The 20,682-nt window shown below is 37.6% G+C and overlaps 1 protein-coding gene across 12 annotated transcripts in view; it reads left to right on the forward strand.

The window, feature by feature from the left end:
- The window catches only part of MLLT10 (MLLT10 histone lysine methyltransferase DOT1L cofactor), a 214,571-nt gene that overhangs the window by 163,417 nt on the left and 30,472 nt on the right, over nt 1–20,682 (forward strand). For all 12 annotated transcript variants that reach the window (XM_069547401.1, XM_069547405.1, XM_069547406.1 and 9 more), the window contains one exon: nt 20,441–20,619. In XM_069547401.1, coding sequence (XP_069403502.1) covers nt 20,441–20,619 — 179 coding nt within the window. The remainder of the gene's footprint in view (nt 1–20,440; nt 20,620–20,682) is intronic.

The following is a 20,682-nucleotide window of genomic DNA, read 5'->3' on the forward strand; positions in this document are numbered from 1 at the left end:
CCAAACTCTTTCCCACAGTAGCTGTACCATTTTACATTTCCATTAGCAGTACATGAGGGTTCCAATTTTACCACATCCTCACCAAGACTACTTCTTCCTTTTTTTTCCATAGCCATCCAAGTGGATGTGAAATGGTACCTCATTTTGGTTTTGATTTGCATTTCCCTTATGAATTAGCATGAATTAGCATCTTTTAATGTTTTTATTGGGCTTTTTTTTTTTTCTCTTAGAAAAATTATATCTTGGGTCAGTTTTTATATTTTGGATGTTTCTAAGAATTTGCCCATTTCATCTGGATTTTTAATTTTGTTGGCATATAGTTATTCATAATATTATCTTTATAATCCTTAAAAAATTTTTTATAAGATATGTAGTAAAGTCCCCTTTTATTCCTGATTATAATAATATGAGGCTTTTTTTTGTCAGTCTAGCTAAAGATTTGGCAGTTTTGTGTTTTTTTAAACCAACTTGTGGTTTCATTAATTTCCTTTATAGTTTTCCTGTTCTTTATTGTATTTCTGCTTTTTTTCCCCTTCTGCTTACTTTGAATTTTGTTTGTTCTTTTTCTAATTTCTTAAGATAGAAAGTTATTGATCTTAGATCTTTTTTTAAAGATGCAGATTTGACCATGTCACTGTGTTACTTAAATCCTAATGTTGATGGGATAGATTCATAGTCCTTAACAAGGCATAAGAAGTTTCCCCTGGACTGACCTGCCTCTCCAGGCTCACCTTATTCTCCTACTTCTTGTGGCATGAGTATATCCTAGTCAGTTTCCTGATAGACTGCTCTCTGCAAAAATCAATGATTTAGACTTCTGTTGTATCTGCTGGTATGACATTCCATCTGTCTTTTTCTAAAGAAAATAGAATTTAAAACTAAGCATAGGTTTATCTCCTGCAACTTTTTCCCCCGTCTATTGACATTAACTAAAAACAAAAAACCTTGCACTTCTGGTGTACCTGGTGGTCTAATGCTTTCTTCATTCTGTTTCTACTGCTGCTCCAGACAATTGTTTTTGTTTCTGTAATCTGTATATTAGTCATACTTGTCTCACATTTGTGGAGGAGGGGGAAAAAACCCCATAAACTCTTCTGTTAGAATGCTGAGATTCTGAAGCATTAAACTGGATTACTTTCTTTATTCACTGTCCAGCATTGATACATATCAGAATATCTTGTTATACAGAACTTTATACAATTAAAATTTGTTATTTCAGTAAGACTTGCTTTGAAAAACTAACGAAAGTATAAGAACCAAGGACATATTGTATGTTTAATAGTCATGTTGAATTTTAAGCATATTTCTTGATTTGGTGTTTCTCATAGAAGATCATAGGACTTAATGATGGTGGGTTTTTTGAAAGTGTGTAAAATATTCCATAAACTTTTGAAATTGGTATGTTTTGATAAGGAAGTAAGAATATCATCAATACAAAGAAAATTACTTTTAGGAAAGCACTTTGCCAAAATATATATTTTAAAAATATATAAAAATATTTTAAAATATTTTAAAAATATATATTTTAAAAATTCATCAAGTAGGATGAATTCTGTTTAATGCGAGAAATTTAGAAAGCTTGAATTGAAATAATATTAAAATTATTGTCCTAACAGAAAAAGAGAATTGAATAGATAGGAGTAAGACAGAATGTAAAAGTCTTTTTGTAAATTTTGGAAACTTTTAAGGCAGTTTGGAAAGGCAAAATAGGCATTTGACTGCTTTGAACAACAGTGTTGTTCAGTCGCTAAGTCATATCTGACTCTCAACACATGGACAGTAGCATGCCAGGCTTCCTGGCCTTCACTGTCTCCTGGAGTTTGCTCAAAAAACAATGGGGCTAGGTGGGAGGTAAACTTTAAATAGGCAATGGCACCCCACTCCAGTACTCTTGCCTGGAAAATCCCATGGACGGAGGAGCCTGGTGGGCTGCAGTCCATGGGGTCGCTGAGAGTTGGGCACAACTGAGCGACTTCACTTTCAGTTTTCACTTTCATGCATTGGGGAAGGAAATGGCAACCCACTCCAGTGTTCTTGCCTGGAGAATCCCAGGGACGGTGGAGCCTGGTGGGCTGCCGTCTATGGGGTAGCACAGAGTCGGACACGACTGAAGCGACTTAGTAGTAGTAGTAGTGAAGTTAAGTGCCTGGTATTTCATAACATTTTGTTTCATGGTGGTACCTTGGAACTAGCTAGCTTGCGTGATAGAATTTAGATTTTATGGTATTACTGAACTATAAGTTTAACCTCTAGATTTCATCTGGCAAGTATACTTAAAATAATGATGAAACAAGTACTATGTACGTATACAGGATTGCAGTTTAGGTTCATAGTCCAGTTAAAACCTACCACATCAGCAGCATGATTTTCATCATCCTATTTAAAGCATGATTTTGCTCTAGTGCTTTCTAGGTGGTTTAATTATTTGTTTGTTTATAGTTTTTCTGCCTCACTAGACTGTAAAGCCATGTAGCATAGGCAGTGGATTTTACTCTTTATTTCACTGGTATTTAACTTACCGTCTAGTAGACTCTCCATGAATGTTGAATGAATAAATTGTTGTCAGTTGCTACATAGTCCTTGAATAGGTTTTATATATTGTCTGTAGTATGTTTATTTTCTTGAGAAATTAAGCTTTTGCATTAGGCCATCTTGTTTCTGTCACAGTAGTAACTTTGTTCTTTGCTGCAAAAGTAGAGTTGCTTCATTTGTTTAGCTTCAAGTCTTTTAATATAATTTTGAAATAGTAGATTAAAGTAGCTAAAGAGCTTAGATCTGTTTTCACCACGGTAATATTGGTAATTGATTTCAGTGCCCCATTTACTAAGAGTTTAAATTCCCTTAATTACGGTGCTTATAGTTTGTCACAACCATGCTTATTAAACAAATCTCATTTGATGGAGGAGACAAAGTAATGTCAACCAGTTGTTCATAAATATCTGCTATAGGATTGAGAATAATATGAATGCTAATTGATTTGGGGGGAATATTCTCCCTCAAGAATGGGTTCCTACTAAGGTTTATTCAGAATGATTTGTAGGAAACTAGATTTTTTTTCTCTTCACATATGTCCCCTTCTTCTTTCAAGGCAGGATTGAGGTAGAGATCTAAGAACAGGGTTGAATAGTTCCCAGACAGAACTGTTCCACAGTCCCTCTGTGAATCATCTGAGATTAACTGTGTGTAATGAGGCATTGCTGATGGGAGAAGCTGTTGCTGTGTGTAGTGTAGAGACTGAGAATAGTGGATCTAGATCATTCTAGATTTAATTTCTTTTTCATCACGATAGACTTGTTTTTCCTTATTACCGAATTAGTTGGTATGTTATTTTTATACAATAAATTGTGATACCCCAAGATACAACAAATACTGCTGTTCCTTTTGGTATTTGTTCCTAAGTAGGAAGGAATTTAACTAATTACTATATAGCCTTGCTAAGTAATATAAGATAATATATTACAGATAAAACAGTAAGACTTTTTCCATCTCAAAGCTTCCAGGCTACTTTGTGGATCTCTCTAAGTACCTGAAAGATGGCTGTTCAAGACTTTTAAGTGATAAACACTGAAGGATATTAATATATGAATGGTGAATCAGCCACTGGGGCTAAAAAGTCACTTGCAGTATGTGTCTTATTTACTTACAAAGTGAAATGTATAAGCATTTCATTGAAACTACAAGAGGAAAAGAATCTGAAAAGTTCTCACTGAAGGAATTGGTGTAAATGGACATGAATTTATAAGAATTTATTTTAATTTAAATGATGCTGCTATTTGATAATAGACCTTTATTTAGAGTGCTACCTTTTTATTTTAGTGAAAAATGAAAGTATAATTACTGACCTCTCCCCATTTTGACTTTAACTCTACTGATTTTTCCTTCTCATAATGTCTAAGTTTTTAAACTTGTCTGTCATGGTAGTTTTTAGGAATTGGTTTATGAAAAATTCAAAATTAAAGTGTGTCCTTTCTTTAGACAATGTTGACAGTTTTATACTAACAGAGCAGGAACTTAAATTCATAGGTATGTACAAGATAATAGTGTTAAATTAATCCTAATGTAGCTTGGGAGCCTTCCCATATAAAGCAGCATTAGAGACCTGTAGTTATAGAAATAATAACTGAAATGGATTCTCCATAAATGTGGGTGGTTGGTGGGATGAAGAACTCGATCATGTTCTTATTGTATTTGTTTGAATTTGTTAAGACATGGTATGTTGGGTTTTAAGATTCCTTAAATTATTTACCTGTCAAGTCTTTGATTTTTTTAAAGGCTATTTTCTACATCTGTGACACATCTCTCTCACTGAGAGAAAGAAGAATCAGAGACCATATTCTATGATTTATAACAATTCTCTAATTCTATAATGTATCTCTGTGTTACTTCTGGAATGGCTGAGAATAAGCATACATATTCTTAATCTACTACTCTAAACCAAATAACGTATGCATTTACTCTATCCTTTTCTCTCTCCTAAAAACATCAGTTGTGCATATTAATAATAAAAATCTTGCAGGCTGTGAGTATCTGCAGTATTAAACATTCCTTCTCAAGAGTGTCTTGGCTGTTTTTCATTTGGCAAGTATATATTGTTTCTATATCTAAGATCCTGGTTAGTTGCTTTGGGGAAATAAGTATATACTGCAAGTGGATCCTGCCTTTGTTGTTGTCAGTCGCTAAGTTGTGTTCTACTGTTTGGGACCCCATGAACTGCAGCATGCCAGGCTTCTCTGTCTTTCACTGTCTTCCAGAGTTTTCTCACATTCATGTCCATTGAGTTGATGATGCTATCTAACTATCCCATGCTCTGCCTCCTCCTTCTGCTTTTGCCTTCAGTCTTTCCCATCATCAGGGTCGTTTCCAGTGAGTCGACTGTTCACATGAGGTGCCAAAGTATTGAAACTTCAGCATCAGTCCTTCCGGTGCACATTCAGGGTTAATTTCTTTTAGAATTGACTGGTTTGACCTCCTCACAGTCCGGGAACTCTATTCTCCAGCACCACAATTTGAAGGCATCAGTTCTTTGGTGCTCTACTTTCTTTATAGTCCAACTCACATCCATATGTGAATACTGGAAAATCCGTAACTTTGATTATATGGACCTTTGTTTAGGGAACATAAAATCTAAAAGGAAAAGAACTGTGTGTATAAATAATTTCCAGATCATAGTTATAAGTTCTTAAATGATCTATAGTATAATAAAGAGTTCAAGGTCAGAGGAAATTACTTTCATCTGAGGGAACGAGATATCCAGAGAATGGAACATATTACCTGATGCTTAAAGTGTAGCTACTTGGAGTGGATTGATGTATATACCTGTTCCTGACAGAATAGTATATTCATGTAATAACAGCTAAATATTTGGAATTATGCTTCTCAGATTTTTCTTCATGATGCTTGTGGAGCATGCGTCATGCTCCAAAAGTATTAAAGCAACTGGTATTTTTATTCCAAATTAGAAAGCTCATATTGAAAGTTGTTTCTAGGTGTGTCAAGATTTAGGAGACCAAAGAATCTGACCTTCTACCCAGATCAGTCCTTAAAGGAACTATGGAGAGAGACCAAATCAGTGTAATAAACACATAAAACATGTGAAGGGAAATAGTTTTAAACTAAGAAAACATTATAAAGAGTTAGAAATTTTAGGTATGGAAGATTATAATGTTTGAAATAAAGAACACCATATATGGAATAAATAGCAATGCATATAGCCAAGGAAGAAAATAAATAATGGGTAGGTCAGATTAAGGAAATCTGTAGAAAGATGGGAAGGATCTCTATAAAAAAATAAAAAAGAACAGGGAAGCCTGGCGTGCTGCATGCAGTCCATGGGGTCACAAGGATTTGAACTCAACTGAGTGACTGAACAACTAACAACGAGGAGGGTAGAAGTAGAATCCAGATAACAGGAGCCCCAGAAAGGCAGAGAAAGAACGGAGAAGAGGAAATAACGTGAAGAAATAATGGAGATAAACTTTCTTTAACAACAAAAAAAATACGAGGTCTTAGACTGAAACAGCCCTTGGAGTGCCGCAGAAAAAAGAGTGAAGAAAAAATTCTCATCTGGACACATTATATGGAAAATGTAGAACTATCAAGAAAGGAAATAATTCTAAAACATGGACTCTTAACTATGGAGTGCTTCTTAAGGAAATCGAAAAGGAATAAATAGAAGTGATTATTTTTCTAAGGAAATGGTACAACATATGAAAAGGTTAGAGTTACAGAGATATTTATCATAGCGAAAAAGGGAAAATATTGGGAATGTGAAAATTATACTCACATTTCTTACAGAATCACCTAGATTTGATTATCGAGTTTTATTTAGGAAGTTTATCTAGTAACTTGAAAATATATCCAGGATATATTTTCCTGGACACCAAACCCAGAATAACAGGTTGTGTATTATTATGCATAAATAATAACTGTGGTAAAAGACTGTCAATTTCTTATGATTCTTGTTTTCTTGGTGCTCACATTCTAGTTGGAAGAGTCAGAAATATAAATATAGAATAAATATTAGACAAAATTATCATAGCAACTATGTTAAAGATTTCAGAGTAGTTTTTTCCTTGTCTTCACTTTCTAAAATTGAATGTTGTCATTACTTTTATGTTTTTATTAGGGTAACAAAAAATCTTTCATGAAGAATGAATAATTGTTTTAACAGCTGTCACATCTAATAAGATTATGCTCTTCATTTTACTGGACAATTTTTTTTCCTACGGTACCTTCTTTTTCGATAAGATAAAGAAATTAAAAAATAAATAACTGTGATGAACTTCATAATGTTTCTCATCTAGGCTTATGATTGATACCAGTTTAGGTGTGTCTTATCTCTTCTTAGTTAAGTACTCTCCTTCATTAGATGTTTTTCTGGAACTCTCTTGCTTTTTCCATGATCCAGCAGATGTTGGCCATTTGATCTCTGGTTCCTCTGCCTTTTCTGAATCCAGCTTGAACATCAGGAAGTTCATGGTTCACATATTGCTGAACCCTGGCTTGGAGAATTTTGAGCATTACTTTACTAGCATGTGAGATGAGTGCAATTGTGCAGTAGTTTGAGCATTTTGGGGCATTGCCTTTCTTTGGGATTGGAATGAAAACTGACCTTTTCCAGTCCAGTGGCCATTGCTGAGTTTTCCAAATTTGCTGGCATATTGAGTGCAGCACCTTCACAGCATCATCTCTGAGGATTTGAAAGAGCTCTACTGGAATTCCATCACCTCCACTAGCTTTGTTCGTAGTGATGCTTTCTAAGGCCCACTTGACTTCACATTCCAGGATGTCTGGCTCTAGGTGCGTGATCACACCATCGCGATTATCTGGGTCGTGAAGATATTTTTTGTACAGTTCTTCTGTGTATTCTTGCCATTGCTTCTTAATATCTTCTGCTTCTGATAGGTCCATACCATTTCTGTCCTTTACTGAGCCCATCTTTGCATGAAATGTTCCCTTGGTATCTCTAATTTTCTTGAAGAGATCTCTAGTCTTTCCCATTCTGTTCTTTTCCTCTATTTCTTTGCATTGATCACTGAAGAAGGCTTTCTTTCTCTTCTTGCTATTCTTTGGAACTCTGCATTCAGATGCTTATATCTTTCCTTTTCTCCTTTGTTTTTCGCTTCTCTTCTTTTCACAGCTATTTGTAAGGCCTTCCGAGACAGCCATTTTCCTTTTTTGCATTTCTTTTCCATGGGGATGGTCTTGATCCCTGTCTCGTGTACAGTGTCACGAACCTCATTCCATAGTTCATCAGGCACTCTATCAATCAGATCTAGTCCCTTAAATCTATTTCTCACTTCCATTGTATAATCATAAGGGATTTGATTTAGGTCATACCTGAATGGTCTAGTGGTTTTCCCTACTTTTTCAATTTAAGTCTGAATTTGGCAATAAGGAGTTCATGATCTGAGCCACAGTCAGCTCCTGGTCTTGTTTTTGCTGACTGTATAGAGCTACTCCATTTTTGGCTGCAAAGAATATAATCAATCTGATTTCAGTGGGTGTTTGCTGTGACCAGTGCATTTTCTTGGCAAAACTCTATTTGACTGTGTGGATTACAATAAACTGTGGAAAATTCTGAAAGAGATGGGAATTCCAGACCACCTGACCTGCCTCTTGAGAAATCTGTATGCAGGTCAGGAAGCAACAGTTAGAACTGGACATGGAACAACAGACTGGTTTCAAATAGGACAAGGAGTACATCAAGGCTGTATATTGTCACCCTGCTTATTTAACTTCTGTGTAGAATACATCATGAGAAACGCTGGACTGAAAGAAACACAAGCTGGAATCAAGATTGCCGGGAGAAATATCAATGACCTCAGATATGCAGATGACCCCACCCTTATGGCAGAAAGTGAAGAGGAACTAAAAAGCCTCTTGATGAAAGTGAAAGTGGAGAGTGAAAAAGTTGGCTTAAAGCTCAACATTCAGAAAACAAAGATCATGGCATCCGGTCCCATCACTTCATGGGAAATAGATGGGAAAACAGTGGTTGAATTTATTTTGGGGGGCTCCAAAATCACTGCAGATGGTGACTTCAGCCATGAAATTAAAAGACGCTTATTCCTTGGAAGAAAAGTTATGACCAACCTAGACAGCATATTCCAAAAGCAGAGACATTATTTTGCTGACCAAGGTCTGTCTAGCCAAGGCTGTGGTTTTTCCTGTGGTCATGTATGGATGTGAGAGTCAGACTGTGAAGAAGGCTGAGCGCTGAAAAATTGATGCTTTTGAACTGTGGTGTTGGAGAAGACTCTTGAGAGTCCCTTGGACTGCAAGGAGATCCAACCAGTCCATTCTGAAGGAGATCAACCCTGGGATTTCTTCAGAAGGAATGATGGCTAAAGCTGAAACTCCAGTACTTTGGCCACCTCATGTGAAGAGTTGATTCATTGGAAAAGACTCTGATGCTGGGAGGATAGGAGGAGAAGGAGACGACAGAGGATGAGATGGCTGGATGGCATCACTGACTCAATGGACGTGAGTCTGAGCGAACTCCGGGAGTTGGTGATGGACAGGGAGACCTGGCGTGCTGCAATTCATGGGGTCGCAAAGAGTCGGACATGACTGAGCAACTGAACTGAACTCCTTCATTAACCTAACCACCTATATTTTTGTACTTCATCTGAGCTAAGTGTTTAGGTTCCTGATATTAGCCTTGAGTAACATTTACATTACTTGGCAATATTAGTACACATCACTAGGACGCTCTCAATTTTTGCCATGATATTTTAGCTGTTTCTCCCCTTTCCCTGTCCCCACTATAGTAGATGTCTTTGTCTTTTATTCCCAGGAACACCTTGATCTCTCAACACCCAGTTCTGCAACCCTGCTTGATTTGTATCCATCTTTTCTTTCTCTCCTGCAATCAAAGGCTAATCCTTACTTGTGATCTGGATCTCATCTATCCTTTTTATGCCCTCTCAGAGATCTTGTCATTTTAGTTTCTTCACCCTCTCTTTCGCTATCACTTATCTTTGACCATCTACATCTAAATATGCTCCAGTCTTTCCTCTTGAAAAAACACCCCAGAAACTCTTTTAATCCCTTTTCCTCATTGAGAGAATTCATGTCTGTCATCAGTTCTGGACCCAGTTGTAGCCATTATATCTCAAATTATTACTCTTCTTATTCTTTCTGTTCTTGAGGACATTTTTTAAGATTTTCACCTGTCTTTATATTCCTTACCCTCTCTTTTATAAACTCTACTTGTTAATCTCTGTGTGCTATATCTATTTAATTTCGTTAGCGCTTTTTGTTCACTCATAATTTCTTTATTATTGTTTCTGTTTAGTGAATGTGTTTTTAAATTTTAGGAATTCTGTGTGGGGTTTCTTTTTTAAGGGAGCTGGCCTGTTTTTTTCTTTCTTGTTTTTAAGTATGTTTAGCTCTGGAAAGTGTCAGTTTTCATTCCAATCCCAAAGAAAGGCAATGCGAAAGAATGCTCAAACTACTGCACAATTGCACTCATCTCACACGCTGATTAATTAATGCTCAAAATTCTCTAAGCCAGGCTTCAGCACTACGTGAACCATGAATTCCAGATGTTCAAGCTGGTTTTAGAAAAGGCAGAGGAATCAGAGATCAAATTGCCAACATCCGCTGGATCATGGAAAAAGGAAGAGATTTCCAGAAAAACATCTATTTCTGCTTTATTGACTATGCCAAAGCCTTTGACTGTGTGGATCACCATAAACTGTGAAAAGTTCTGAAAGAGACTGGACTACCAGACCACCTGACCTGCCTCTTGAGAAACCTATATGTAGGTCAGGAAGCAACAGTTAGAACTGGACATGGAACAACAGACTTGTTCCAAATTGTGAAAGGAGTCGTCAAGGCTGTATATTGTCACCCTGTTTATTTAACTTTCTATGCAGAGTACATGATGAGAAACGTGGGGCTGGAAGAAGCACAAGCTGGAATCAAGATTGCCGGGAGAAATATCAATCACCTCAGATATGCAGATGACACCACCCTTATGGCAGAAGGTGAAGAGGAGCTAAAAAGCCTCTTGATGAAAGTAAAAGAGGAGAGTGAAAAAGTTGGCTTAAAGCTCAACATTCAGAAAACGAAGATGATGGCATCTGGTCCCATCACTTCATGGGAAATAGATGGGGAAACAGTAGAAACAGTGTCAGACTTTATCTTTTTAAGCTCCAAAATCACTGCAGATGGTGATTGCAGCCATGAAATTAAAAGACGCTTACTCCTTGGAAGGAAAGTTATGACCAACCTAGATAGCATATTGAAAAGCAGAGATATTACCTTGCCAACAAATGTCCGTCTAGTCAAGGCTATGGTTTTTCCAGTGGTCATGTATGGATGTGAGGGTTGGAATGTGAAGAAAGCTGAGCGCCGAAGAATTGATGAGTTTGAACTGTGGTGTTGGAGAAGACTCTTGAGAGTCCCTTGGACTGCAAGGGGATCCAACCAGTCCAACCTAAAGGAGATCAGTCCTGGCTGTTCATTGGAAGGACTGATGCTGAGGCTGAAACTCCAATACTTTGGCCAGTTGATGTGAAGAACTGATGGGAGTGATTGAAGGCGGGAAGAGAAGGGGACAACAGAGGATGAGATGGTTGGATGGCATCACTGACTCGATGGGCATGAGTTTAAAATTAAAGACTATATTAAATAGTCATTCCTCATCAGACTTTCAATCTGTTTCACTGTGGATTTACAGATTTGTATGGATTATAATCCGTTTGTTGTGATGCTCAAATTGTTCACAATTAGCCATTGGCAGCCCTTTAAAATGGGTCCATGTCCTTCTGGTAGGTCTCCACTGCTCTTTTAATGCTTCCTCACTACTTGATACTGGTCAGCTGAGGCCTCCCTTAGCTCCTAGAGGCTTCTTGCTCATCCTTGTACATGTGCCCCTAGGTGATGGTTTGAGTCCTTTTCTCTTTTGACTTTCCCTTCTGCTACATTTCTGTTGTACATCTTCCACTGGCTATCCTGCCCTTTTTTGGTTTTTAAGGGCTCATTTGATTACACTGGGCCCATCCTCATATCCAGTTAATGTACCTATTTTAAGTTTAGCTGATCAGTACCTTAATTCAGTCTGCCAGGTTTCTTCAGAACAGTTCCTAGGTTAGTGTTTGGTTGAATAACCAGGAGAGGGGGAACTTGGGAAACATCTTTAGAATTCTGCTTACCACAGCAGGATAATCCCAGGTTCTTATAGAATTTTGTTCTCTCATTTTTTATTCCTTTTCTTAGGTTCTTAATCATTTGAAATCTTTGTGTCCTAATCCTTATTTGCTGGTTCTTTTTTCTAAGGTTCTTAGAAGACAGTCAAATCTTAATGTTTATAAATGCTAACTTGTGAGAAAGAGGATTGTTCTTTCCTTGTTTTTTAATTTTGGATTGCAAGCTCATTTTCTATTCTGAGTTGAGGATGTATCCCTTCAGAGAGTGACAAGACTGCGTAACCCCTTCTTATGTTTCTTTAATGTTTGTGATTTACCAGACCAGGAACATGGTGTAAATTCAAACCCCCATACCTATTGAAGGCAAGGCTGTCAGCCTATTTGAATCTCAAGGCAGATTTTCCATCCTTTATTCAAAGCTGAGATCAAATTGGACAAACTTCTTTTTCTCCCTGTGTATGCTGTGATTTTAAGGTTTTGTGTTTTGTGAGAGTCTTTTAGGGGTGGAGTTGGGAAGGAATAGCTTAACTTTCCCCTCATAGTCTAGCCCTTGTAAAGTCTAAATTATATAAACAAGGTCTTACCAATTTCAGCTTTTCCTCTTTTGGAGATCCAAGGTTTATCTCTTTTCCTTGTGAGCATTAAAGCCTAGCTCCTAGGTTTCTGACAGGCTGCTCTAGGGCAGCTGTTAAAGCTTTTCCTCTTCACTTTGGCCCCTAAGGTTTTTTCCTTTCTTTCAAGCTCAACTATTCATTTTTAGGTAATTTTAATCAGGAAGATTTTTACATTGCCCTATCTCCCTCATTGACAGAAACAAATTCCCCCATTGATTGATTGTTTTGTTTTTTTAACCCACTTCATACTGGCTTCTGCAACTACTACTACACTTAGGTCAGAAATAGCTTTCACATTGCCAAGTTCAGATGGGTATTTTCACTTTTCTTTTTTCATGATCATCTTCCATCACTTTCCCTTCTTTTCTTGCCTTAGCTTGGTTGTCCTCTTGTTTTGACCATTTGTGTTTAGTTTTCTTGTGGCTTCCCTTTCATCCTGATTTGGTGTTGAAATTCCTTGGGGCTCAGTCCTGAACCTCTGCTTCGCTCATTCCATAATTCTCACCAAATTTAAGCTAAATAAAATCTTTTGTCTCAAGTATTACAGTGACTAAAGTTAGCTCCCTGATTCCACTCTTCTGTTGTCTGTTTTTTAAAAAAATATTAATTATCTTTGACTGTGTTGAATCTTCATTGCTTTGTGTGGGCTTTCTCTCGTTGCAGTGAATGGGGGCTGCTTTTTGTTGTGATATGCAGGCTGCTCATTGCAGTGATCTTTCTTGTTCCGGAGCACGAGTTCTAGGCATACAGGCTTCAGTAGTTGCAGCACATGGGCTCAGTAATTGTGGTACACGGACTTAGTTTGTTCGCAGCACTTGGAATTCTTGGACCAGGCTTTGAACTGACGTGCCCTGCATTGGCAAGTGGAGTTTTATCCACTGTGCCACCGGTCAAGTCCCCTTCTATTGTATTTTAAGGCATTGTTCACGTTATATTCAAAGTGATCTTTAAAAAATATTATTCTGATCTTGTTACTCTAGGTTAAAATGCTTTAATAGTTTTCCATTACTATGATTTTGGCAAGTCATTTATTGCTTGCAGAGTTGTAGCTGAGCTTGTTCTTGGGCTGGATTCTAGCTTCATTTTTGAGTATCTTGTTTCTTTGCTTATTATACCACACAGAGAATTAGTAGAAAAACCTTATCGTAAACTTTTGGGAGGAGAGAAATGGTAGTTTCCAGGGCCAGGTGAACAAGAACCTAATAGACTACCTGTATTATTAGTATTAGACTAACTTAGGTCTGACCATTCTCTGCCCTGGTGGGCATGTGTTAAAGGTGTAAGTTCCCAGCAGAAACGCTCCACCTCAAGTTAGATCACATGTTCATCCCTGGCTAGGAGTATATCCCTGATGGAAAATAGGGTGCTGTTTGAAAAAGACATGGGAATGAATTCTCGGCAAATAAAAGTAGAGACCACTCCTAAGGATTTCTCCTCTTTACTGCTGATCCTTTTTTTTTCTTTTTGTACTGTGAATCTTATTTAAGTTACCCTTCATATTCTGTCATAGCACATTCTACTTTTTCATCATAGCACTAATAGTTGTGTGATTATTTAATGTGTGGAGCCTTTACTGTAAGCTCCATGAGTGCAAGGATAGTATCTGTTTTCTTTTTTTGTAGTATGTTTAGCAGCACATTGCGTCTGATCATATAAGGCACATAAATATTTGTGGAATATTGTAAAATCAGGTCAGCTCTGCAATATTCAATTGATATCAAAATGATATAAAACATTTTGAAAGATTTTATAATGAAACCCAAAAATGTGTATGGTAAGTTAATAAAAGGATTAAAATCCCCTATCCTGTATATAGGCAGCTCTGTACAGCAAAACCGTAAGCTATGCACCAAAAAGTTTGAAAATATATAAAAATATTTTAAATATATAAATTAATATTATATTAAATATATAAAGTGTATACAATTATATTAAATATATAAATTGTTTACTATTAAATATATTATTTATATTTCATAATATATTGTTATACATTATAGTATATTAAATACATTCGTTATATATAATTATATTAAATATATAAATTGATGTTTTAAAAATATGTTAAAATGTTTCTTTTCCTACTTTGACATTTATTTAAAATTATTGATAATGAGTATGTGTTGTCTTTTGAACAAGCTTTTCTCCTTCACTCTTCGTTCAGTTAACAACTGTCTACCTAACCTTTAGGTCTTGGTATATCATTTTTTCTGCTTCTTAATTTTTCCTTCTCATGGCACCCTTTTCTCTTCCATCAGAGCACTTGGCACAGCTTATAGTCATGTGTTTGTTTTCATGTCTGCCTCCCTGATTCGTCTGTATATCCCTGGAGAGCAGAGATCTTTTCTGTCTTGTTCCTCCTTTATTCCCTGCTCCTAGCATAGTGGCTATATTTCAGCACACATGAAATACGTGTTTCTTGGATGGATAAATGAATCAGTGTGTTACTCCCACTCTCTCTGTCATTCTGCATCTTTGTTTCTACTCTATCTTGAACAGGTGAATTTCAGGGTATTTTCCTAGAGTGTGTGCATTGAAGGATTCAGGTCTGTTTAGTTTGATGAATGTCATCTTGATTTGGATTAAAATAGCATATAGCTTGTAAAAGATGGAAATAGAGTGAAGATAAACAGAAAACAAGTACAGAACAGTCTGAAGGGGATCATTTGCTTTCTGAAAAAAAGACCTAGAGGTCTTACTGAATAATGCTAAACCAGAATACCTGATGTATGAGAGAGCTGAGGTAAGCAAGTGAGCTTCATTTTCCAAAAAGATTCAGAAATCCATGCTTTCCTGATTTGATAAGAAAGGAAAATTTTGATTTGTTCCATTTTATTGCTGTAACCTTTGCACTAGTTTCAAAGTGTGATTGCTGCCTGTTTAGCTGCGCAGTTTCCCGTTTAAGTACATGTTAATGCAGTATGAAAACAGACTTAAGTTTAGAGATTGAAGATCCTCAAACACTACAGTTTTGCTTTTTGGTATTGTACTCTCATGATATACCATTGCAGTGATAATGGTATTTGTAGTTTTCAAAGTGCAGTGGGGACATGTGGGGCTTCCCTGGTGGCTCAGTGGTAGAGTCTGCCTGCCAATGCAAGAGGCATGGTTTCAATCCCTGGGATAGGAAGATCCCCTGGAGACGGAAATGGCAACCCACTCCAGGATTCTTGCTTGGGAAAGCCCATGGAGGAGCTTGGTGGGCTACAATCCAAGGAGTTGTTAAGAGTCAGATACAACTTAGCAGCTAAGCAACAACAACAGGGACTTTAGAGGACCTGACAATTTAAATACAATACTTTCCTAACTTAAAATTAACTTAACTGTGCTTTAGGCATTGTTAGAGACTTTACAAGGATATTCTCAAATATAAACCTTTAAGGTAGCTATTACCTTGGTTTTATAGAAAAGAACACTAAAGGCTCAGACAGTTGAGATCACATGGTTGGGAGAGCCTGTACTTTTGTCTCAGGCAAAAACTCTTGCTCTTGTGATTTCAGCCTTCTGCCTCCAGCTCACTTTTGTCTTTTAGATTTCGTAACTGGAGATTCTATGTATAATATACTTTTTGATATTTAAAAAAAGCACTCTACCTTTTAAGGTATTTTTACCCTAAAACTTAAATTTTGAGTTCAAGTACTTCTCTCTAGAACTCTTCTACCCGACTGTTCCTCTGAACTTTTTCATCTGATATGACCTTCTTCTGGTACTTAGTGTTTCCCTCCTGTATTTAGTGGCTTATGAGTACTTACTGGCTCTGCTGTGAAACTGAGTTCTTGGAAGGAAGAATTTCTTTGTGCTCTTTGCTGTCTTCAGTGCCTTTTTAAATAATTAGTACCTCAATATTTGTTGAATGTTAAAATTACCCTTTAAATGGTAACATTCCCGAGGTCCTGTTTTTAATCTACTTCTCTTGATCACACTGAGAACTTCTCTGGGTGATCTCATTTTCCCATTCCTTGCCTTTGACCAGTTTCCATATCACAGGTTGTTATAATCAGTTACTTAACGGAGCCAAGTAAATGACATAAATGAGTGAGGAAAAGATGATGAATAATGAATGGAGGGGCTCATGTGGATTAAAGAATCAGTGCCCCGTCCAGAGCTCCAGTGGATTGTTGCTCTTTCAGAATACATTATCAGTGTGAATGGAACTTCAGGTTTTTCAGAAGAAAATAGAAATCTAGGCTTTTTAATGTGAAGTTTCTATGTGTCTTAATATGAACTATAGTTAGCAGGCCAGCTGAAAGCCTGTTTGAGTTTTTATGTTTATTCTATCTTTGTCATCCTTCTGACTCCTGTATCTCTAGACATGACATCCTTCTGACATCCTTGTATCTCTAGACCTGATTTTTCTGCAAAGCTTCAGACTCCCCACATTCTCTTCTAGACCATCTAGGAGTTCTGTGTCCCACAGGCATCTCAAAGACTGTAATGTTCAACCTGAACCTCAAACATGTACTTAGGAAGTGGTTTCAGTTGTAAAGTCTGATGGCTGTATGAATTTGACTCTTGGTTCCACCATCTACTAGGTCACTAAACAGGTTAGTTCAGTTCCTTAAACTTGTTTGCTCATATGTAAAATGAGAGTAATAGTATTTCATTGGTCTGTTGTGCTAGCACAGTGACCTACACGTAATATCAAGTGCTGGGTGCTCTTAGTTGGTGTTTCTACTTCAGTGAATGGTGTTTACCACTCTCACACCAACTTCAGTTCAGTTCAGTTGCTCAGTCATGTCCGACTCTTTGCGACCCTGTGAACCACAGCATGCCAGGCCTCCCTGTCCATCACCAACTCCTGGAGTCCACCCAAACCCATGTCCATTGAGTCGGTGATGCCATCCAACCATCTCATCCTCTGTCATCCCCTTCTCCTCCTGCCGTCAGTCTTTCCCAGTGTCAGGGTCTTTTCCAGTGAGTCAGCTCTTCACATCAGGTGGCCAAAGTATTGGACTTTCAGCTTCAACATCAGTCCTTCCAATGAACACCCAGGACTGATCTCCTTTAGGTTGGACTGGTTGGATCCCCTTGCAGTCCAAGGGACTCTCAAGAGTCTTCTCCAACACCACAGTTCAAACTCATCAATTCTTCGGCGCTCAGCTTTCTTGATAGTCCAACTCTCACATCTATACATGACCACTGGAAAAACCATAGCCTTGACTAGACGGACCTTTGTTGGCAAAGTAATGTCTCTGCTTTTGAATATGCTGTCTAGGTTGGTCATAACTTTCCATCTAAGGAGTAAGCGTCTTTTAATTTCATGGCTGCAGTCACCATCTGCAGTAATCTTGGAGCCCAGAAAAATAAAGTCAACCACTGTTTCCCCATCTGTTTCCCATGAAGTGATGGGACCAGATGCCATCATCTTCGTTTTCTGAATGTTGAGCTTTAAGCCAACTTTTTCACTCTCCTCTTTTACTTTCATCAAGAGGCTTTTTAGCTCCTCTTCACCTTCTGCCATAAGGGTGGTGTCATCTGCATATCTGAGGTGATTGATATTTCTCCCGGCAATCTTGATTCCAGCTTGTGCTTCTTCCAGCCCCACGTTTCTCATCATGTACTCTGCATAGAAGTTAAATAAGCAGGGTGACAATATACAGCGTTGCCATACTCCTTTCACAGTTTGGAACCAGTCTGTTGTTCCATGTCCAGTTCTAACTGTTGCTTCCTGACCTCCATATAGGTTTCTCAAGAGGCAGGTCAGGTGGTCTGGAATTCCCATCTCTTTCAGAATTTTCCACAGTTTATTGTGATCCACTTACTGGTGCTTAAGAGTCATTCTTGACTCTTTTCTCTTTTTTTATTCTTCAGATCTAATTAGTTTCCAGTCCTGTGAATGTTATTTTTGTAATGTTTCTTTATTGCTGTTGCTTTAAGTTTTTAAAAAATAATATTTTTGCTCATCAGTATTACTGTAGCAGCCCTTAACAACTTTCTCAATCTGTTTTTAACCCTCTTTCCCAGGCTCTTCTCCGCATTGTGCCCGTGGTTTGTTTTGCTGAAACACAAATCTGGTCACACCAAACTTCTGCTTACAGTCCTTCAGTGGCTTCCTATTGTCTCTAAATTTTTAACCCATTAATTTTTCCTGTTCTTGATTCCTGCTTATTTTTTAACCTCATTTCTGCTTAGGCTGCATGGGTGGTACATATAAGCTCTTGTGGCATGTCTCTTCCTCAGACTGCCCTTCTCCTCTGTCCTGCGGCTTCTTTAGGAATGAGCTTTAAAGGTACTGTTCTCACCCACAGTCTCTCCCTCCACGTCTGGGTCAGATACCCCTCTTTATGCACTCCCAGCCTCCGGACGATGTCTCTGTCACAGTGCTCTTCACAGTCTTTTGTAATTGTCTTCTTTATTCCACTAAGCTTCTTGAAGGCAGAGACCACATATCTTGAATGGCTTTGTATCTCTAGGGCTTAGAATAACGTCTAGTAAACAGTGAGCTCTCAGATGTTTGTGGAAATGAATGCATTTGCTGAGTGAATAAATTTTTCTTTTTCTTTTTTTCCTGGAGAAATGGTAGATATAAAAAGGATCTTAGGAGCCTCAATTATAGTTGTAAGACCTTTAAAAATGTCCCCCCCCCCTTTTTTTTATTCTCCTTGTTTGAAGATTATAGGTACTTTTATATATTATGAATTAATAGTATTTGTATTTTTTAGAAACAAAGTAAATTGTACTGTCTTTATAGATAACTAGTTATTGCCTTCAAGGGCTGTGTTTTCTCACTGTTTTTGTTTGTTGTTTTTAATATAGCCCGCTTAGGTTCTTTTTTTCCCTGCTTTCTCCTCTGTGTTAGGTTCTTAGGGTTTTATTACCTCCCAGCCTCCCAGGAGCCCTGGTTTATTACAAGATTTCTCAGCTTCTTTTGCTGTTGACTCTAGGGGCCAGATAATTCTCAGTTGTGAGGAGCTGTCCAGTTCATTGTGAGATGTTTAGCAACATCTCCTTGCAGTTACCCCCAGAGAAGGAAATGCCTACCTTCTCTAGTACACTTGCCTGGAAAATTCCATGGACAGAGGAGCCTGGTGTGCTACAGTCCATACGGTTGCAAAGAGTTGTAACAGGAATGAATGAATGAGCCCGCGCACACCATTGACCTACCAGATGCCAGTAGCACCTCCTAGTTTTGACAACCAAAAATGTCTCCAGACATTGTCAAGTCTCTTGTGGAGCAAAATCACCCCTGATTGAGAGCCTACTGGTTTATAGAGATTCCTGTCTAACCTTTATCCTTAAAGAGCCTCTCCTTGGACTCCTAGGCATCAGTGTAAGAACCTGAGCTCCAATCTTTTTAAAAGAAACCCACAGAGCACTTTTTAAAGTAACTCTTTGATTCCTCGTAACTTTTGTTCATGTTCTCTCTCTGTCCTCTTCCCATCCACTTTTCTAGACTGAATTGCTTCTGCTTTTTCTTTCTGGCTTTTACACCTGTGGTGCCACTGAAAATGCTTTCAAGTCTTTATTGTGTTTTTCTGTGTTCTCTGAAGTGAATGCATCCAACACCTAGTATTCCATGTCCCTGGCCATCCTGACTCGTACTTTGATATTCCATCCAGTCAGTCAATAAGTCCTGTTTATTTTACCTCTTGAATGTCTACAGAACCCACTGGTACTCTTTAGTCTCACCGAGGGGGTGTCCACCAGTGGCATCAGGCTTTTTATTGTTCTTGGAATGTCTAGTCTTATTCCATTTTATTTTCTGCATTGTAATCTGGATGTTCTTCCTAAGACAGTCTCCTACCATTTCAGACCTTCTCAGTTCATGAGTTCTGGGTCCTACCTATGTGCATTTTTGAAAGGTTTACCAAGTGATTTTTATACAGTTTCTAATTTCTTCATTTTGCAGCTTAACAAGCATGTCACTTCTTTTAGGAATTCCTAAAACCCTTACTATTATTTTACAAAGCACCTCCTGAGGCAATTTCTGTCTCTTAACAAACCATCGTTGATATGTAAAAAATGACTTAGGTCCTTTAAAACAAGTGCTTTATGAAAAGTCAGTTTTTATTCATTTGTTTTTTTTTTAAACCAGTAAAATTTATCATTGTGGGAAGGATCAGGAGCAAATAATGAGTACTCTAACGTATTGATTAATATTGTGTGTCTGTGATAGATTTGACTGCTAAGTTATAAAATATTTAAATAAGACCCTTTTTTCCCTTATAGGTATTTATAACAGCAGTGATGTAGCAGTATCATTTCCAAATGTAGTATCTGGCTCAGGATCGAGTACTCCTGTCTCCAGTTCTCATTTACCTCAGCAACCTTCTGGGCATTTACAGCAAGTGGGCGCTCTCTCCCCATCAGCTGGGTCATCTGCACCCTCTGCTGTTGCTGCAACTCAGGTAAATTATTACAATGTTACAAAGTAATGGGGATCATTTTGTCATTTTTGAAACTGTTTCATT

The sequence above is a fragment of the Ovis canadensis genome, chromosome 13 (genome assembly GCF_042477335.2).
Source record: "Ovis canadensis isolate MfBH-ARS-UI-01 breed Bighorn chromosome 13, ARS-UI_OviCan_v2, whole genome shotgun sequence".
NCBI classification, from domain to species: Eukaryota; Metazoa; Chordata; class Mammalia; order Artiodactyla; family Bovidae; genus Ovis; species Ovis canadensis.